This window comes from Mercenaria mercenaria, chromosome 19 (assembly GCF_021730395.1).
Source record: "Mercenaria mercenaria strain notata chromosome 19, MADL_Memer_1, whole genome shotgun sequence".
NCBI lineage: Eukaryota > Metazoa > Mollusca > Bivalvia > Venerida > Veneridae > Mercenaria > Mercenaria mercenaria.
The window spans coordinates 22,852,493-22,865,727 of record NC_069379.1 but is presented as its reverse complement, the minus strand read 5'-3'; the positions used below and the strand labels follow the sequence as shown (position 1 = coordinate 22,865,727).

Here is a 13,235-nt window from a genome sequence, read left to right as displayed (position 1 = left end):
TTGACAATCACTTTTCCTTTAGAACAGTCCACTTGTATGAAGAGTGTTTGGTACTTGAAATTTAGATTGAAGCGTTTATGATTTTGGACATTTACTACAGGTTATCAGCATGGAATTGGAAGTTGTGTTGAGATTCCAAGACTAGACTTGAACAGGGATTTAGTTATAGAATGAAACAAGTAATTTTGTACATATTCATGATTTTTCTTTTGATTTCTTTGCTAATTTCTTGTTTGTTTTCCTGGAGAATTTTCTTGGAAAAACATACTATTTTATAAGGGTAATGGGGCGATACTTCAACCCAAACACAGCCAAACAAGTGCCCTGAAGGTGTCATTGCAGCTATTGAATGTCTTCTAACAGAAATGTTTGTGGAGAAGGTTTAAACATAGCTAATGAATGTCTTCACACATAAATGGTTGGTGGAGAAGGTTAAATGCAGCTATTGAATGTCTTCACACATAAAAGGTTGGTGGAGAAGGTTTAAATGCAGCTATTGAATGTATTTGTGCATAAATGGTTGGTGGAGAAGGTTTAATGCAGCTATTGAATGTCTTCACACATAAATGGTTGGTGGAGGGTTTAATGCAGCTATTGAATGTCTTCACACTTAAATGGTTGGTGGGGAAGGTTTAATGCAGCTATTGAATGTCTTCATGCATGTAAGTGGTTTGTATGGAATATTTAAATGCAGCTATTATATGTCTTCATGCAGAAATGGTTTGTTAGGAATATTTAAATGCAACCTTTGAATGTTTTCTTGCTGGAATTTATATTTTTGTGTCATTCATGCTCTAATTAATTTAAAGTATATAATGAAAATGATAAAAAGTGGTGTAAAACAAGACTTTTAATAAATGGTTTCTCCTCTCTGCTAAGTGTTTACCTCTCTGGAAAATATTTCTCACATTTTACTGCAAACTACATCATCTTGTGTTTTTATAAGTGTTCTTATCTTGGTCTTATCAGCAATATTTCCAGCAAGGAAAAGAAACATTTGGCTTTGGTTCATTCATTGTGTTCTATTGATGGGACAGATATTTCTTAATTTCAATTTCCTCTCTTCTCAACCATAGCAAGTATCACAGGAGTTGCACAAGTATATAAATATATATAGTAGAAAGAATTTATACGAACTAAATCACCACCACAATATACCAGACCAATTACGGCAAACGAACACGCACATGCCACAGCATGTCCACTAACCCAATAAGATTAGTTTCGATGCTGCTTTATATACGACCCGAATTGTACTACACATTCGTACTGGTTCACACATTTGCAATATATATACTCAAATCTTTTGTTTTCATGTCTCACAAATCAGTAGTGACATTTTAGTCGTTTTAACTGATTGGGACCAGAGAACCTATATTTTCTCTCCCTGAAAGTTAACTGGATCTCGAGGATACATTGAATATATAGAGATAGTTTGCATTAAAGGATGTAATTATATTCAGAACAGTTGACTTTCCCATACGTGAGATCCGCTAGGATACAAGTTCGCATTATAAATTGTTATATAATAGAGAGAATTTATACGAACTAAATCACCACCATAATATACCAGACCAATTACGGCAAAGCGCCTAGCAGTATAAACGAACACGCGCATGCCACAGCAAGTCCACTAACCCAATAAGATTAGTTTCGATGCTGTTTTATATACAAGCCCGAATTGTACTACACATTCGTAGTGGTTCAACATTTGCATATATATATTCAAATCTCTGTTTTCATGTCTCACAAATCAGTAGTGACATTTTAGTCTTTTTCACTGATTGGGACCAGAGAAGTCTATTTTTCTCTCCCTGAAAGTTAACTGGATCTCGAGATACATTGAATATATAGAGATAGTTTGCATTAAGGATATGATTATATTCAGAACAATTGACTTTCCCATACGTGAGATCAGCTAGGATACAAGTTCGCATTATAAATTGTTATATAGTAGAGAGAATTTATACGAACTAAATCACCACCACAATATACCAGACCAATTACGGCAAAGCGCCTAGCAGTACAAACGAACACGCACATGCCACAGCAAGTCCACTAACCCAATAAGATTAGTTTCAATGCTGCTTTATATACGAGCCCGAATTGTACTACACATTCGTACTGGTTCAACATTTGCATATATATATATATATCCTTAGGACACCGGGCACATTTTCATGCAATCTCGCCCGGCATAGGTATGTGTTTGACAACACAGAAAAGGACCTCAATCGATCCTCAGCTATCCCCGGAAGTAAAGAAAATGAAAGTAGACAAGCTAAACTTGAAAACCAAGGTAGAATTTGCGTTGATCGATAGTCAGGGTTCACGCGCAGGGGTCACCCCTTCGAAATGTATGCGCGCCGACTTCTTGTTAATTTTCATCCATTTTTGACGATTTGAAATACCTGGGCTTTAGCACGACATGTCAGCTTTTCTTCTACGAAAAAAAAAAATTTGACCTCGGAATAAACACAAATCCCACAGTGGTCCGTAACGAAGCAAGTGTACATGGATATTTTTGGAACTTCGTCAAATCGTTCAAAAGGACGTTTTTGATGTTGTCTGAAATTGTCAGTGTATGTCTCTGATGTAAGGTATTTTCATATTTGAGAGCTGCAGACTTAGCCATTTTAGAAATAATTTCACAGAAGTTCGTATAATAAATGTTGATTCTACGGAATCGTGAAAGGGCCCTCAGACGCTAATACATTTTATTACGTTACAGGTGCGGAAATGATATACCAGATTTATAGTGATACCTAGATGCTTGAAAATGGTGAATATCTGATTACTTGGAGAATGAACTTGGAGTTTAACTATTGAGGTGTTGAATTCTTGGAGTTGAACTTTTCTGGGTGTTGTGGCTGCAGTAAGTATATTTTGGTACTGTACGATGTGCATTGCCTGTAGTCGTCTGATTCTACGATATTATTTTCAAATCCTTCTTATTTACGATTGATAATCCTTGATTTACTGATTTATCACCACAATTAAGCAATTCTTGGAAATATGCTTCAATTTACAATTGTAGAAAAAAACTTGACACATAGCAAACATAAATAATATTGGAGTAGAACTGTTGGAGATCTGATTACTTGGAGAATAGCGTCTGATACCCTGGTGAGCAGTAGGACCATAATGGCCCTTTTGTTTGATATATCTTTCTTAAATGGTGAGCGCAGTTTGGGAGCGCCGGGAGCGCATTTATGTACACTATGATTTTGTAGTTACTGTTGAATAAAATTATAAAATAAACATGGTTTAAAACATCGTCTGCTACTGATTAAGTCATACCTAAGCGAGTCCGTCATCTGTGCCATTGTCTAGGGTGCGTTGACCTACCCTCCATTGTTTTCATTTTCAGGGTGCACAGACCTTGACCTACCCTCTATTGTTCCCATTGAAATATAATCTTCATGTCGTCTGCTCAGATTCCAGATCGATATCGGGGAGATATTTTACTACTTTATTACATGTTAAACCTAGCTCTTTGTGTAGAAAAAGATCTGAAGAGATGCACATGACTACTTATTGGGTTGACCATAATGCAGTGAAACCATGGTCACGTGACATTCCTCTTTACAATCAAGCATCAATGAGGCTTATATTTTGCATGTAAATGGCCTTTACTAGGCGGGAAAATTGCACTATATATTGATATGGACTACATTCGAGTAGACCACGGAGGCATATTCGGTGACTAACTACCTCTGTGCCTTTAATACCAGCTCCTGTGACATGGACGACTACATACACACTTCTTACCAGAACAACATGTATTTCTTCAGGTTATAATTTGTTAACAGCATATTGAAAGGTTTCAACCTTTTTGTGCTTTCAGCGCTTTGATTTTACTGGTAGTGCACATTGATATTGTACTTGGCTATACATGTATTAGCATGTATATATATACACACACATACTTGTACTATGTCAAACCTAACACACAAACAAAACATGTCAATTTTACATAGATGCTCTGAAGTAAATTTTTGTATGTTCGATTATGACTTTGGATGTAACATATCTTAAACGTTTTGACGTATACTCATTGGGTATTTCTCAAAATGGATGTTTTTTAAACTTACAACATGTAAGTACACCGAAGCTATCACCAAGGAGAAACGAAGTAATAAAAAATAGATGAATGTCTTGGCAAATTATAAGAGTCTTGAAGAGATATATGACAATCTTTAGTAATAATTCTACGTTTGAAATATAAACAATGTCTTAAACGGCTGTTTAATTATGTTACAGGTAAATGAAGGTAATATAATATACAATAACCAGTTGGTGTATCCTGAAGCTACAGAACCATTTCCAGTCGCTGTACGCGGTTATCGGTGGACGGTAGGTCCTTTTGTACACAAAGATCTCCACTTTCTTGCAAAACATATTGAATACCCCAATATTTTCAATTCTAAATCATCCGAATATACTCATCTGGTCAATGAAACATGAAACTGCACCCACATTATTTATGACATTGTGTGTTCATTTAGAGTCTGTATAAAATGACCAACATAGTTTCATATTATGTGCAAAAGTTCGTTCGATGAACACATTTGTAATTCTTACTTTTCAAAACCCATGTAAAATATCCTATAATGTTATTAATCAAGCGATTTCATATTGGCTTTGTTATTTGTCCAAGGGTTGTCGTATTGGCCCAAGGCCGTAGGCCAATATGAAATCGCTTGATTAATGATAATTTTAATATTTAACTTTTGAACATTGGCGGTCACCTTACGGCGGTTACACATGTCCAAGATCAAAATGTGTGTTTTAAGCATTATCATTTAAGCCAGTAAAACAGAATGGGTTGTAAGTCGGTATGTGTGAATAATTTTGAGAGAGATATGCCTTGACATAATCAGCAATAACTGAAACTTACCGTATTTATTTTCTTTAGTGAGTATCTTATGCTTACCATTTGAGCTGTACGTGATAGAAACTGCTTTAAATGTCATTTCTTTGCAGGCTGCAGGCAACGAGACACAAAATTGTACACATATGTGCTGATCAAGGTAATACAACCAACCAATCACATATTATACACCCCCATGCCTCCTTTTATACTTATCCGAATTTTTGCAGTCGAGTTCGCAACCAATATTATTCATCCACTTCCCAGCATGTGAATCGCTATTATTTTTGCACAAATAATCCACACTATCTAAATGATTGTTTAAGATAAGTCTCATCCTTTCAATTAATCTGAGTTTCGCATATTTTCTCTTCATATATTTCCTTGAAAATTGTCAAACTTCTGACAGGAACTTGTTTGACATGTACACAATAACGAATAAACCGAAAGTATCGTTATAATCTTCAAAAAAAGTATGTATCGGCATCGTACGTCCGCTCAGTCTTACTTGGTTATTACATGAACATGTTAGATAATAAAATGTGAAATCTATTTAAATGTATAATTTTTATGTAAAACAAAATGGCGTCATTTAAAGATCTAACTGAAGTGACTTCTCCGTATTGGCCCTCTCTTTTGAACCAATCAGAATGCTTGAGTTCCGTATTGGCCCTGTTTCCTCGTATTGGTCCTGCTTTTCACATATTGGGTCAGTTATGCTTTGTATAAGCTCTACTTGTTTCATATGATGTGCGCAATTGATCTAATACAATATGTAATATTGTAAAGTTGAATAATAATAAACAAAACAGCTAACTCGGCATTTGCCGTTTTACCAATATCTTAAGAATTACAGAAAATACTCGTTTAAATATAGCGTACGCTTAGAACAATATGTTGTTGATAAGATTTGAAATTTTCAACAAAATCAAACACATGTCATCATATACATCTATTCATTTTACCAATTCAACATTTTTTGAAAAGTCACAAAAATACATTAAAATATATATAATATATAAACAAGTGAAAACGTTCTGAGGAAATCTAAATCTCTTTGTTCTTATATAAGGTGTTCATTTTTGAAAGTTTGACATGTTCTTTTTTGATTTAATAGTTTTCCTAATTTCAAAACATGCATTAAGTAATGTTTAAGATACTTGCAAAATACAAAATGGCGGATTGGGTGTTCATTTATCAGTGCTAAGATAGCATTTGGTTTGAAAAATCACCTTGTCTTGAGCTTTATGTTTAAAATAAGCGATTGAATAATATTTCAGCAATAAGTTCTATATCAGATTTCAGTCATTATCAAGGAATATTTTGAGTTTCCTGAAATTATTAGATAAATATACATGTATGTACTTGCACACTTCGTTGTGTAGACATTTTCCTGATTGAAACAAGTTCGTAAATATTTTGTTGAAGTTCCAAGGGCGAGATCGCAAGCAGTCAAGTATTCTAAACATTTGAATTACAGGTAGAGCTTGAGTGTGATGTGGCGCGGACAGATACACTCGCTAACAGCTTCCATCCAAACCGAACAGTTGTCCACCACAACCCACATAAAACCAGCTCTACACATTACAGTTCCGAGGTGAAATTCTCTGATGGAACGTTTTTCAAAGAAATTCATGGAAATCCCCTTTCATTAAAGACGGGTAAGCCAGTCTATTTCAGTTTTATCAAAATAATAAAATAGTATGCCATCTAAATAAAAGACAAGCAGATATTCGTCCACAACCTAACAATAAATCCTTTGGTACAACAGATGACTAACTAGTGGTTAATCAAATGTAACGGAAGTATTGAAACATGCGAATCAAAAGATAGTGGTTATAAACACCATTTAATGTCATTGGTTAAACAGTTTCTTTGCGTTTACAGCTGTATTCCAGTGTGTGTTAAAAGACACATTCTTTTACGATTATCTTAAAACTGGTTGTTGTATTAATTTTCACTATTGGATCCGATTTTTTTTGCAATTTATATTTGACATTAGCTGTTATTAACAGAAATTGTCTGCTTCAGGTGAAGATGTATATGTGATGGTAAAGATGACATCAGACGATGTAAACATCAAGATGAGAGTTGATAGTTGCTACACAAAACCAGATCCAAATGCCGGCCCAGCTCTAACGTTTCCACTTATTCAAAATGGGTAAGTATGCCAAGACAACAAACAAGTAGTCAAATGTCATTAGGTGGTTTCAACCACCGTCATTCTCATCCATCAGAGGTTCAACAAAATCCCGAGGAACCATGGTAGACCTCTAGTATGCGAGAATGCCACCGTATGATTTTGATCAAATTTCAAATAAGGACTTGGTTACTTGGTTTCTACTATAACAACTATTTATTTTGAATAAACAATTTACACGCACAAAATTACTGAACCCCAGCTTGCACGTGCGATATGAGTTATTTTGCACGTAGTATCACAGTTAGAGGTATCATTAAAACAATTGATTTAACTTATAATATTGTATTGATTTGTAAGTCAGAAAAACACTTTAAGTTTTAAATTTCACAATGCTGCTTCCATAGCAAGAGCAAAAAGTTAGGATGACCCAAGCCGGAATGCCACACAGATTCGAAGGGTCTGTTATACAATTATTTGAATAAATTTAAATCATAAAAGAGACAGTGCCTAATTTTTTTCGAAACACGGATATGAAGTTACAAAGCTTTGAAATGTCCATATATTTCTCAAAATATATTTGTAACATTTAAAAACAGCTATTAACATGATGATCATTTAATATTTTTTATAAAAAAGACAACTCAGTGATCCGGGAGACGTTTTTCTTCTCGGAAATGCGGAGCAGAAAGAATATTTTCTATTTAGTTGTATTTCATTTTACATTCAGTAGTGATCCGGATTACAAAACAATGGTCCAATATACTGTTAGCTAAAAATACAGAATACTGGAATTGTCTGATACCCTTTTTCGAAGTTCGAGTCCCGGTCAGGGGTTTTATTTTTGCAGTCTTGCTGCAACAGCCCTGTCCGGGACTCGAACTCGTAAGGCGAACACTCTAACACATCGCTATAATAGCACGCTTTATAGCTAGGCAGTCTCAATGCACCACCAATCTCTGCTTAACTACATTAGAATGGCAGGTTAAGTCTCAGTACGCCGGATTAACGGCAATTTTCTTATAATCTTGTTTTTTCCAACATTTTTATTCGGGCAAAACAGCCCAAATTTCCCTGACATGACTTTTACAGTTTGAACTAATTAGTAGTACCAGGGAAATATAACTTACAACTTGACCATTCAGCCACAGGTGAACGGCGAAGGGTGATTTTAAGCCTTCCAAACATGTTCTGAATACTTACCTGCATCCATCACACAAATTCATTAGCATTCATTTGACTAAGATCGATTGCCGTTCAATCATTCCTAGATATAAAGTCAATTAGTTAAATTTTCTCGTTACCGATACACGTATTACCAAAATCAAAATACGCGAAGAACTCTTGAGGTCTTAAAATGATCTTGACATATTTTATTTTAACTTCTTCTCATTTGTATTCGGAAAAGGTATGCAAAACAACTTTTTTGCGCAAATGTCTTTCCACCATTTTACCATTATTTCTAAGATATTAAGACCATGTCGTAAGAATAGACAAACGTTTACCAAAGTTCATCAGGCGCTGCATAAATTTCATGGAACAGAGATTAAATGTAATGGCGGCCATACACACCGTGAACGTGAAATATAATAAACCAGTATTGAATTTCTTTTGTTGCGTATCGTAGATTTTGATGCGAGTAAACTATTTCACTCTTTTCATTTAAATTTACAGGCGTCTGTGTGACATATAATTTGTTTAGGGGGTAGGTTAGGGATCTAGTTGGAAAAGTTCGCAAATTCTAATAATACACAATGCATATTAAAATGCCTCAATTTGTCATATCGATTTAATTCAGTAAATTTTACATATGAGAGGGATTCTTGTTTGTTTGTTTGTTTGTTTTGGGTTAAACGCCGTTTTTCAACAGTATTTCAGTCATGTAACGGCAGGCAGTTAACCTAACCAGTGTTCCTGGATTCTGTACCAGTACAAAACTGTTCTCCGCAAGTAACTGCCAACTTCTCCACATGAATCAGCGGTGGAGGACTAATGATATCAGACACAATGTCGTTTATCAAATAGTCACGGAGAACATACGCCCCGCCCGAGGATCGAACTCGCGACCCCGAGATCCGTAGACCAACGCTCTTACCTAATGAGCTAAGCGGGCGGGCATGAGAGGGATTCAGACAATTTTGAGACTGTTCATATAAAATATAAAAAACCTGTATTTAAGCATATTGCTAACACCAGTCCTTCAAAATAATCACCCTTAACAGAAACTCAGCCGGGCCTGAAAGCGACAGATTAGTCTGCCCTTGCTTTACTACGCAGATACTTATACACTGCGCTACCAAGGGCGCTTCTGGAATTGCAGTGACACCAAGCCAGCATTGTTTTCCCCAGAAAAGAGAGAAAAACATCACAGGGACTTAGGTTGGCAAATATGGAGAGTGCGGCAATTGCTTAACCTGCTAGTCCTGTAAATACTGCTTTACACTATTGGTCTTGTGTGCAGATGCATTGTCTTGAACACGCATATACCTCGTAATCCAGTTTTGGATGACTTTGACGTAATGTTTTTTGACTGATTTTAGAACCTTGTTCCAGTAAAATTCCCAAGTAATAGATCTGCCGGATGCACTGATTATTACACAACATGATCTTTGGAATTGAAGAAAATTGTGTAAAGAACCTGTTTGCAGCTGTGAGGTTGTTTTTCTTTTTTGCAATAACTCCTGCCCTTATCCAATAAAATCTGGAAAGTAGATACCTCGGAAGCACCGAAAACAAGGCAAACATTGAAAGTTGCAGACTCGGTTTGATTGAGTCTGTTCATGAGCAGTAATGGAAAATGTAACACTGCCCACGCCCCCTAGCACCGGCTTAAGCAGTATTCAATCTTCAAATCTAAATGAGTTGAAATCAATGATCCCGAAGGACCAGAAAATATAACAGTCACTGTTTTGTTTATCCGCCTTTCAGGTTCGAAATAATATACACATATCTCATTTCTTGTGAGTAGTTCATCAAACCTCCTTTCATCTGCATCTTCACAGATTTTAGATGTTTTTTTGAAACGTAGCACCATTTGGGCTTTTTGCTCTTTGGTCAAAAGATGGGGCACTGGCCTTGCACACACCTTCGATAATTTCCAGTATTTCATCAGAACTTCCCGATAAAATGCCCACTAATGCATCAGTTTTATGAAACTGTATTTACCACAGTGATTGCTACAGCAGTGTTGTAAGGGTATGTTGATATTTTAGAGAGCCCAACACGAGCTAGATCTTAGACATTAGATTCTCCATTATTAAATACCCTAACCCACCTATTGGAAGAATCACCATAAGCAGTTTTAAATCTTGGCTGGTATATTTAGAGAACAACATCTTTATGTAGGACCTAGTTCCTTCTGTAACAGGCTGAAAATACTTCAGGCCTGACCGGTAATCGAACTCGGGACCTCTCACACCTAAGGAAGGCGGACACTCTACCACGTCGCTATAAAAGCTAGCTCAATAGAAGGGAAATATAAGTGCACCTTCATACTCTACCCTACTACATACACACCTCCGTTTTAGAACTCGTCCTCGAATTCCAGGAGTTTGAACTCGTGTGGGACATTCCAAGGTGTCCATTCATATCTACTCGTGAGTTATTTACGTTGGGCGCCAAATGTAACAGGCTGAAAATACTTTAGGCCTGACCGGGAATCGAACCCGGAATCTTTCACATCGAAGGCGGACACTCTACCACGTCGCTATAAAAGCTAGCTCAATAGCAAGGAAGTATAAGTGCACCCTTATATTCTACCCTACCACACTTCCTACATTGGGCCTCCATGCTTACGATAAGCAACAGCAATGTACACGAGCGTGATGTGTTAAAACGCTTGTAACTCAGCTATATAACAATATCATTGAAACCCCCTTGAAGTCTATGAAAACAAATCATGTTTGTACCTGTAATGGTTTCTAAGGAAGCACGTTAGTCTCAGAATTTTCTGAATTCCTCTTGTATTATAATAAAAGATGTCTTCATTTAAACAAAAATTAAACATGTACTCAAATTTAATCATAGCGTATCGTATTTTCAGGTGTGTTGTTGGTACATATACGAGACTCTTGTCCCAAGGAAACCACGAGACGAGATTCGTCTTTACAGCGTTCGAGTTTCCTCAAAGTCGAGACGCAGTTTGTGTTTATTGTAATGCGACTTATTGTGATTTTACAGACAGCAGTAATAAATGTACCCAAATATGTCATGGTACACCGACTATTGTTGGTCGTGCCATTGGCTCATGGGGATACTACTAGTAAATGCTAAATAAAATATCTTCAGTCTTCTGTTTTCTGTACCTACTTTCCCAAGCCAGGTTAATGCCTACGGTATAGTACACAGTTACGTGATTTGATTTCTTTTAAGTGTTAGCCCAGCTTACTTTACTATTGATGAAAACTTTATGAAGGAAAGTACAACTGATTTACTAGAGGCATGAATGTCAGTACTGGTGCCCCCATAACGAGGCAAGAATCGAAACAATGGCTACAAGATTGAATGGTCTTTTACAAGGAGATAAATATTTACCTCATTTATTTATGTTCTAACGCCAGTTAAAACATAAGTACTTGAGAAACGGATATTTACCATTTTCAACAGGTTTTGTAGGCGTTTATATCTCGAACTATATTCTTTTTGAAAAAAATGCAGTCAAGTTCGTGTTTATCGGTGGTATTTATATTGATATTTATAAAGTTTATTTTCAATGATACTGTTACATGAAATGCAGAAACTAAGGTAGCATAAATCTTTTCTGGCGGTCTGCGTAGCTATCCAGTGTCCAAAGAGAACGCCCGACAAGTGCAGGTGAACCATGACAAACCTGTGAACATCTGTCGCTTGTATCTGTAGTCTTGCAGAACGTGGAGTTACAAAATATATACACACTGTTATGACTCTGTGGAAACTCAAAGGCGCTGAAAACGAAACGGGTCTCGTGCGTTCCCTGTGACAGAATGTGTGTATCCGGGTCAACCACGCACCTAAATAAAATATATGGGTTAATTACTTCATGTATTGCATAGAATATATACTTTATTTACTTATAAAAGGGATATCACAAAATATGTCATCAAAGATATACTATCTGTATTATTTGAACTAAATACCTGGAATTAAGGATAAAATAGCTTTAGGTTTTTTACCCATTTTGTATAAGTGGATATGTGAGTCTCGCATTAGGATCAGGCTTCGTATAACATGTGTGGAGTCTCATTTTCACTTGAACATCATCAGAATTCATTGTCACAGACACATAAACATTCTCACCTGAAGTGTTGTGAACAAACACATGCATTATATAATGTGTAAAACTGGTATTTATCTAAGGATGACTTTGAGTCCAAAGTCAACATTAAAGCTAATCAATACAACCAACGTTTCCGTTCCAAAAAATGAAATTCTAATTGTCTGAAATAATCAATATATAATTAATTTTAGAGCCACTCGAATACTGGTTCCAGATAAAACTTGCCACTTGTAAGTGACATCGGTTTACCAAACATGAATTGCCAGTTTTCAATAAGATTGAGTTGTGAAACATAACAGACCAGTTTAAAGTGACATCGGGTTAACCAACTACAGTTACCAGTTTCAGTGCCATGGGGTTTCATTATATCGAGTTACCAAACATATTTTACCAGTTTCCCATCACATCAGGCCATCAAACAAAACTTATGATTTTTCAGTGACATCTGGTTATACCAGTTTCAGTGATATCGGGCGATAGAAACATACTAGTTTACAAATCTATCAGGTTACAAAACAAAACTGACCAGTTTTCTTTAACGATACCGGGCCACAAAACCAAACTCGGACATCTACCAGTTTTCAATGTATTAGGATACCGAACATAATTTACCAGTTTTCAGTGATATCGGGTTGCCGAATATCTGCTTGTAGAATGTACCATCAGAGAAAAACTTCACTTCTGATTTGTAATGTGACGAGGAACTAACGTGCTGGTTTTCGTTAATAATTGTTCGGTTTGGATGGAAGTTTGTAGATACTTCTTCCACTCTGGATACATCACATTCTACGTCAACCTGATCAAAAGAAGATTAAACCGTATTTTGTCTGCCTTTTGTGAAGGGTTAAAATAAAACGGATGTTAGTAGGTAATTGTCAACGCATTCTTGTACATCACGTTATATTCTACTGAAAGTTCCTTGATAAAATTAAAACTTTATTGAACTGACCTCTTCTATAAACAGGAAT

General features: G+C 36.0%; 2 protein-coding genes across 2 annotated transcripts in view; one reads left to right on the top strand and one right to left on the bottom strand.

Moving 5' to 3' along the window:
* The first annotated feature begins 4,184 nt into the window (after positions 1-4,184).
* On the top strand, positions 4,185-11,275 carry LOC128550995 (CUB and zona pellucida-like domain-containing protein 1). The gene is made up of 4 exons (XM_053531228.1): positions 4,185-4,360; positions 6,358-6,534; positions 6,905-7,034; positions 11,056-11,275. The coding sequence occupies exons 1-4, from the start codon at positions 4,255-4,257 to the stop codon at positions 11,273-11,275; spliced, it is 633 nt and encodes a 210-aa protein (XP_053387203.1). The 5' UTR covers positions 4,185-4,254.
* Positions 11,276-11,715: 440 nt separating this feature from the next.
* LOC128550994 (deleted in malignant brain tumors 1 protein-like) overlaps positions 11,716-13,235 on the bottom strand; it is a 56,457-nt gene continuing 54,937 nt past the window's right edge. The window contains exons 23-25 of the mRNA XM_053531227.1: positions 12,880-13,063; positions 12,164-12,287; positions 11,716-12,001 (exon numbers count right to left, since the gene is read on the bottom strand). Of these exons, the coding sequence (XP_053387202.1) occupies positions 11,752-12,001; positions 12,164-12,287; positions 12,880-13,063 (558 nt within the window). The 3' untranslated portion in view covers positions 11,716-11,751. The remainder of the gene's footprint in view (positions 12,002-12,163; positions 12,288-12,879; positions 13,064-13,235) is intronic.

What these genes read in the sequence shown, in the direction of transcription:
- LOC128550995 (XM_053531228.1), top strand. Translation starts at nt 4,255, where the DNA reads ATGTTACAGGTAAATGAAGGTAATATAATATACAATAACCAGTTGGTG. An exon ending in TCCCCTTTCATTAAAGACGG is followed by an intron (nt 6,535 to 6,904) that starts GTAAGCCAGTCT and finishes TGTCTGCTTCAG; the next exon opens with GTGAAGATGTATATGTGATG. An exon ending in TTTCCACTTATTCAAAATGG is followed by an intron (nt 7,035 to 11,055) that starts GTAAGTATGCCA and finishes TCGTATTTTCAG; the next exon opens with GTGTGTTGTTGGTACATATA.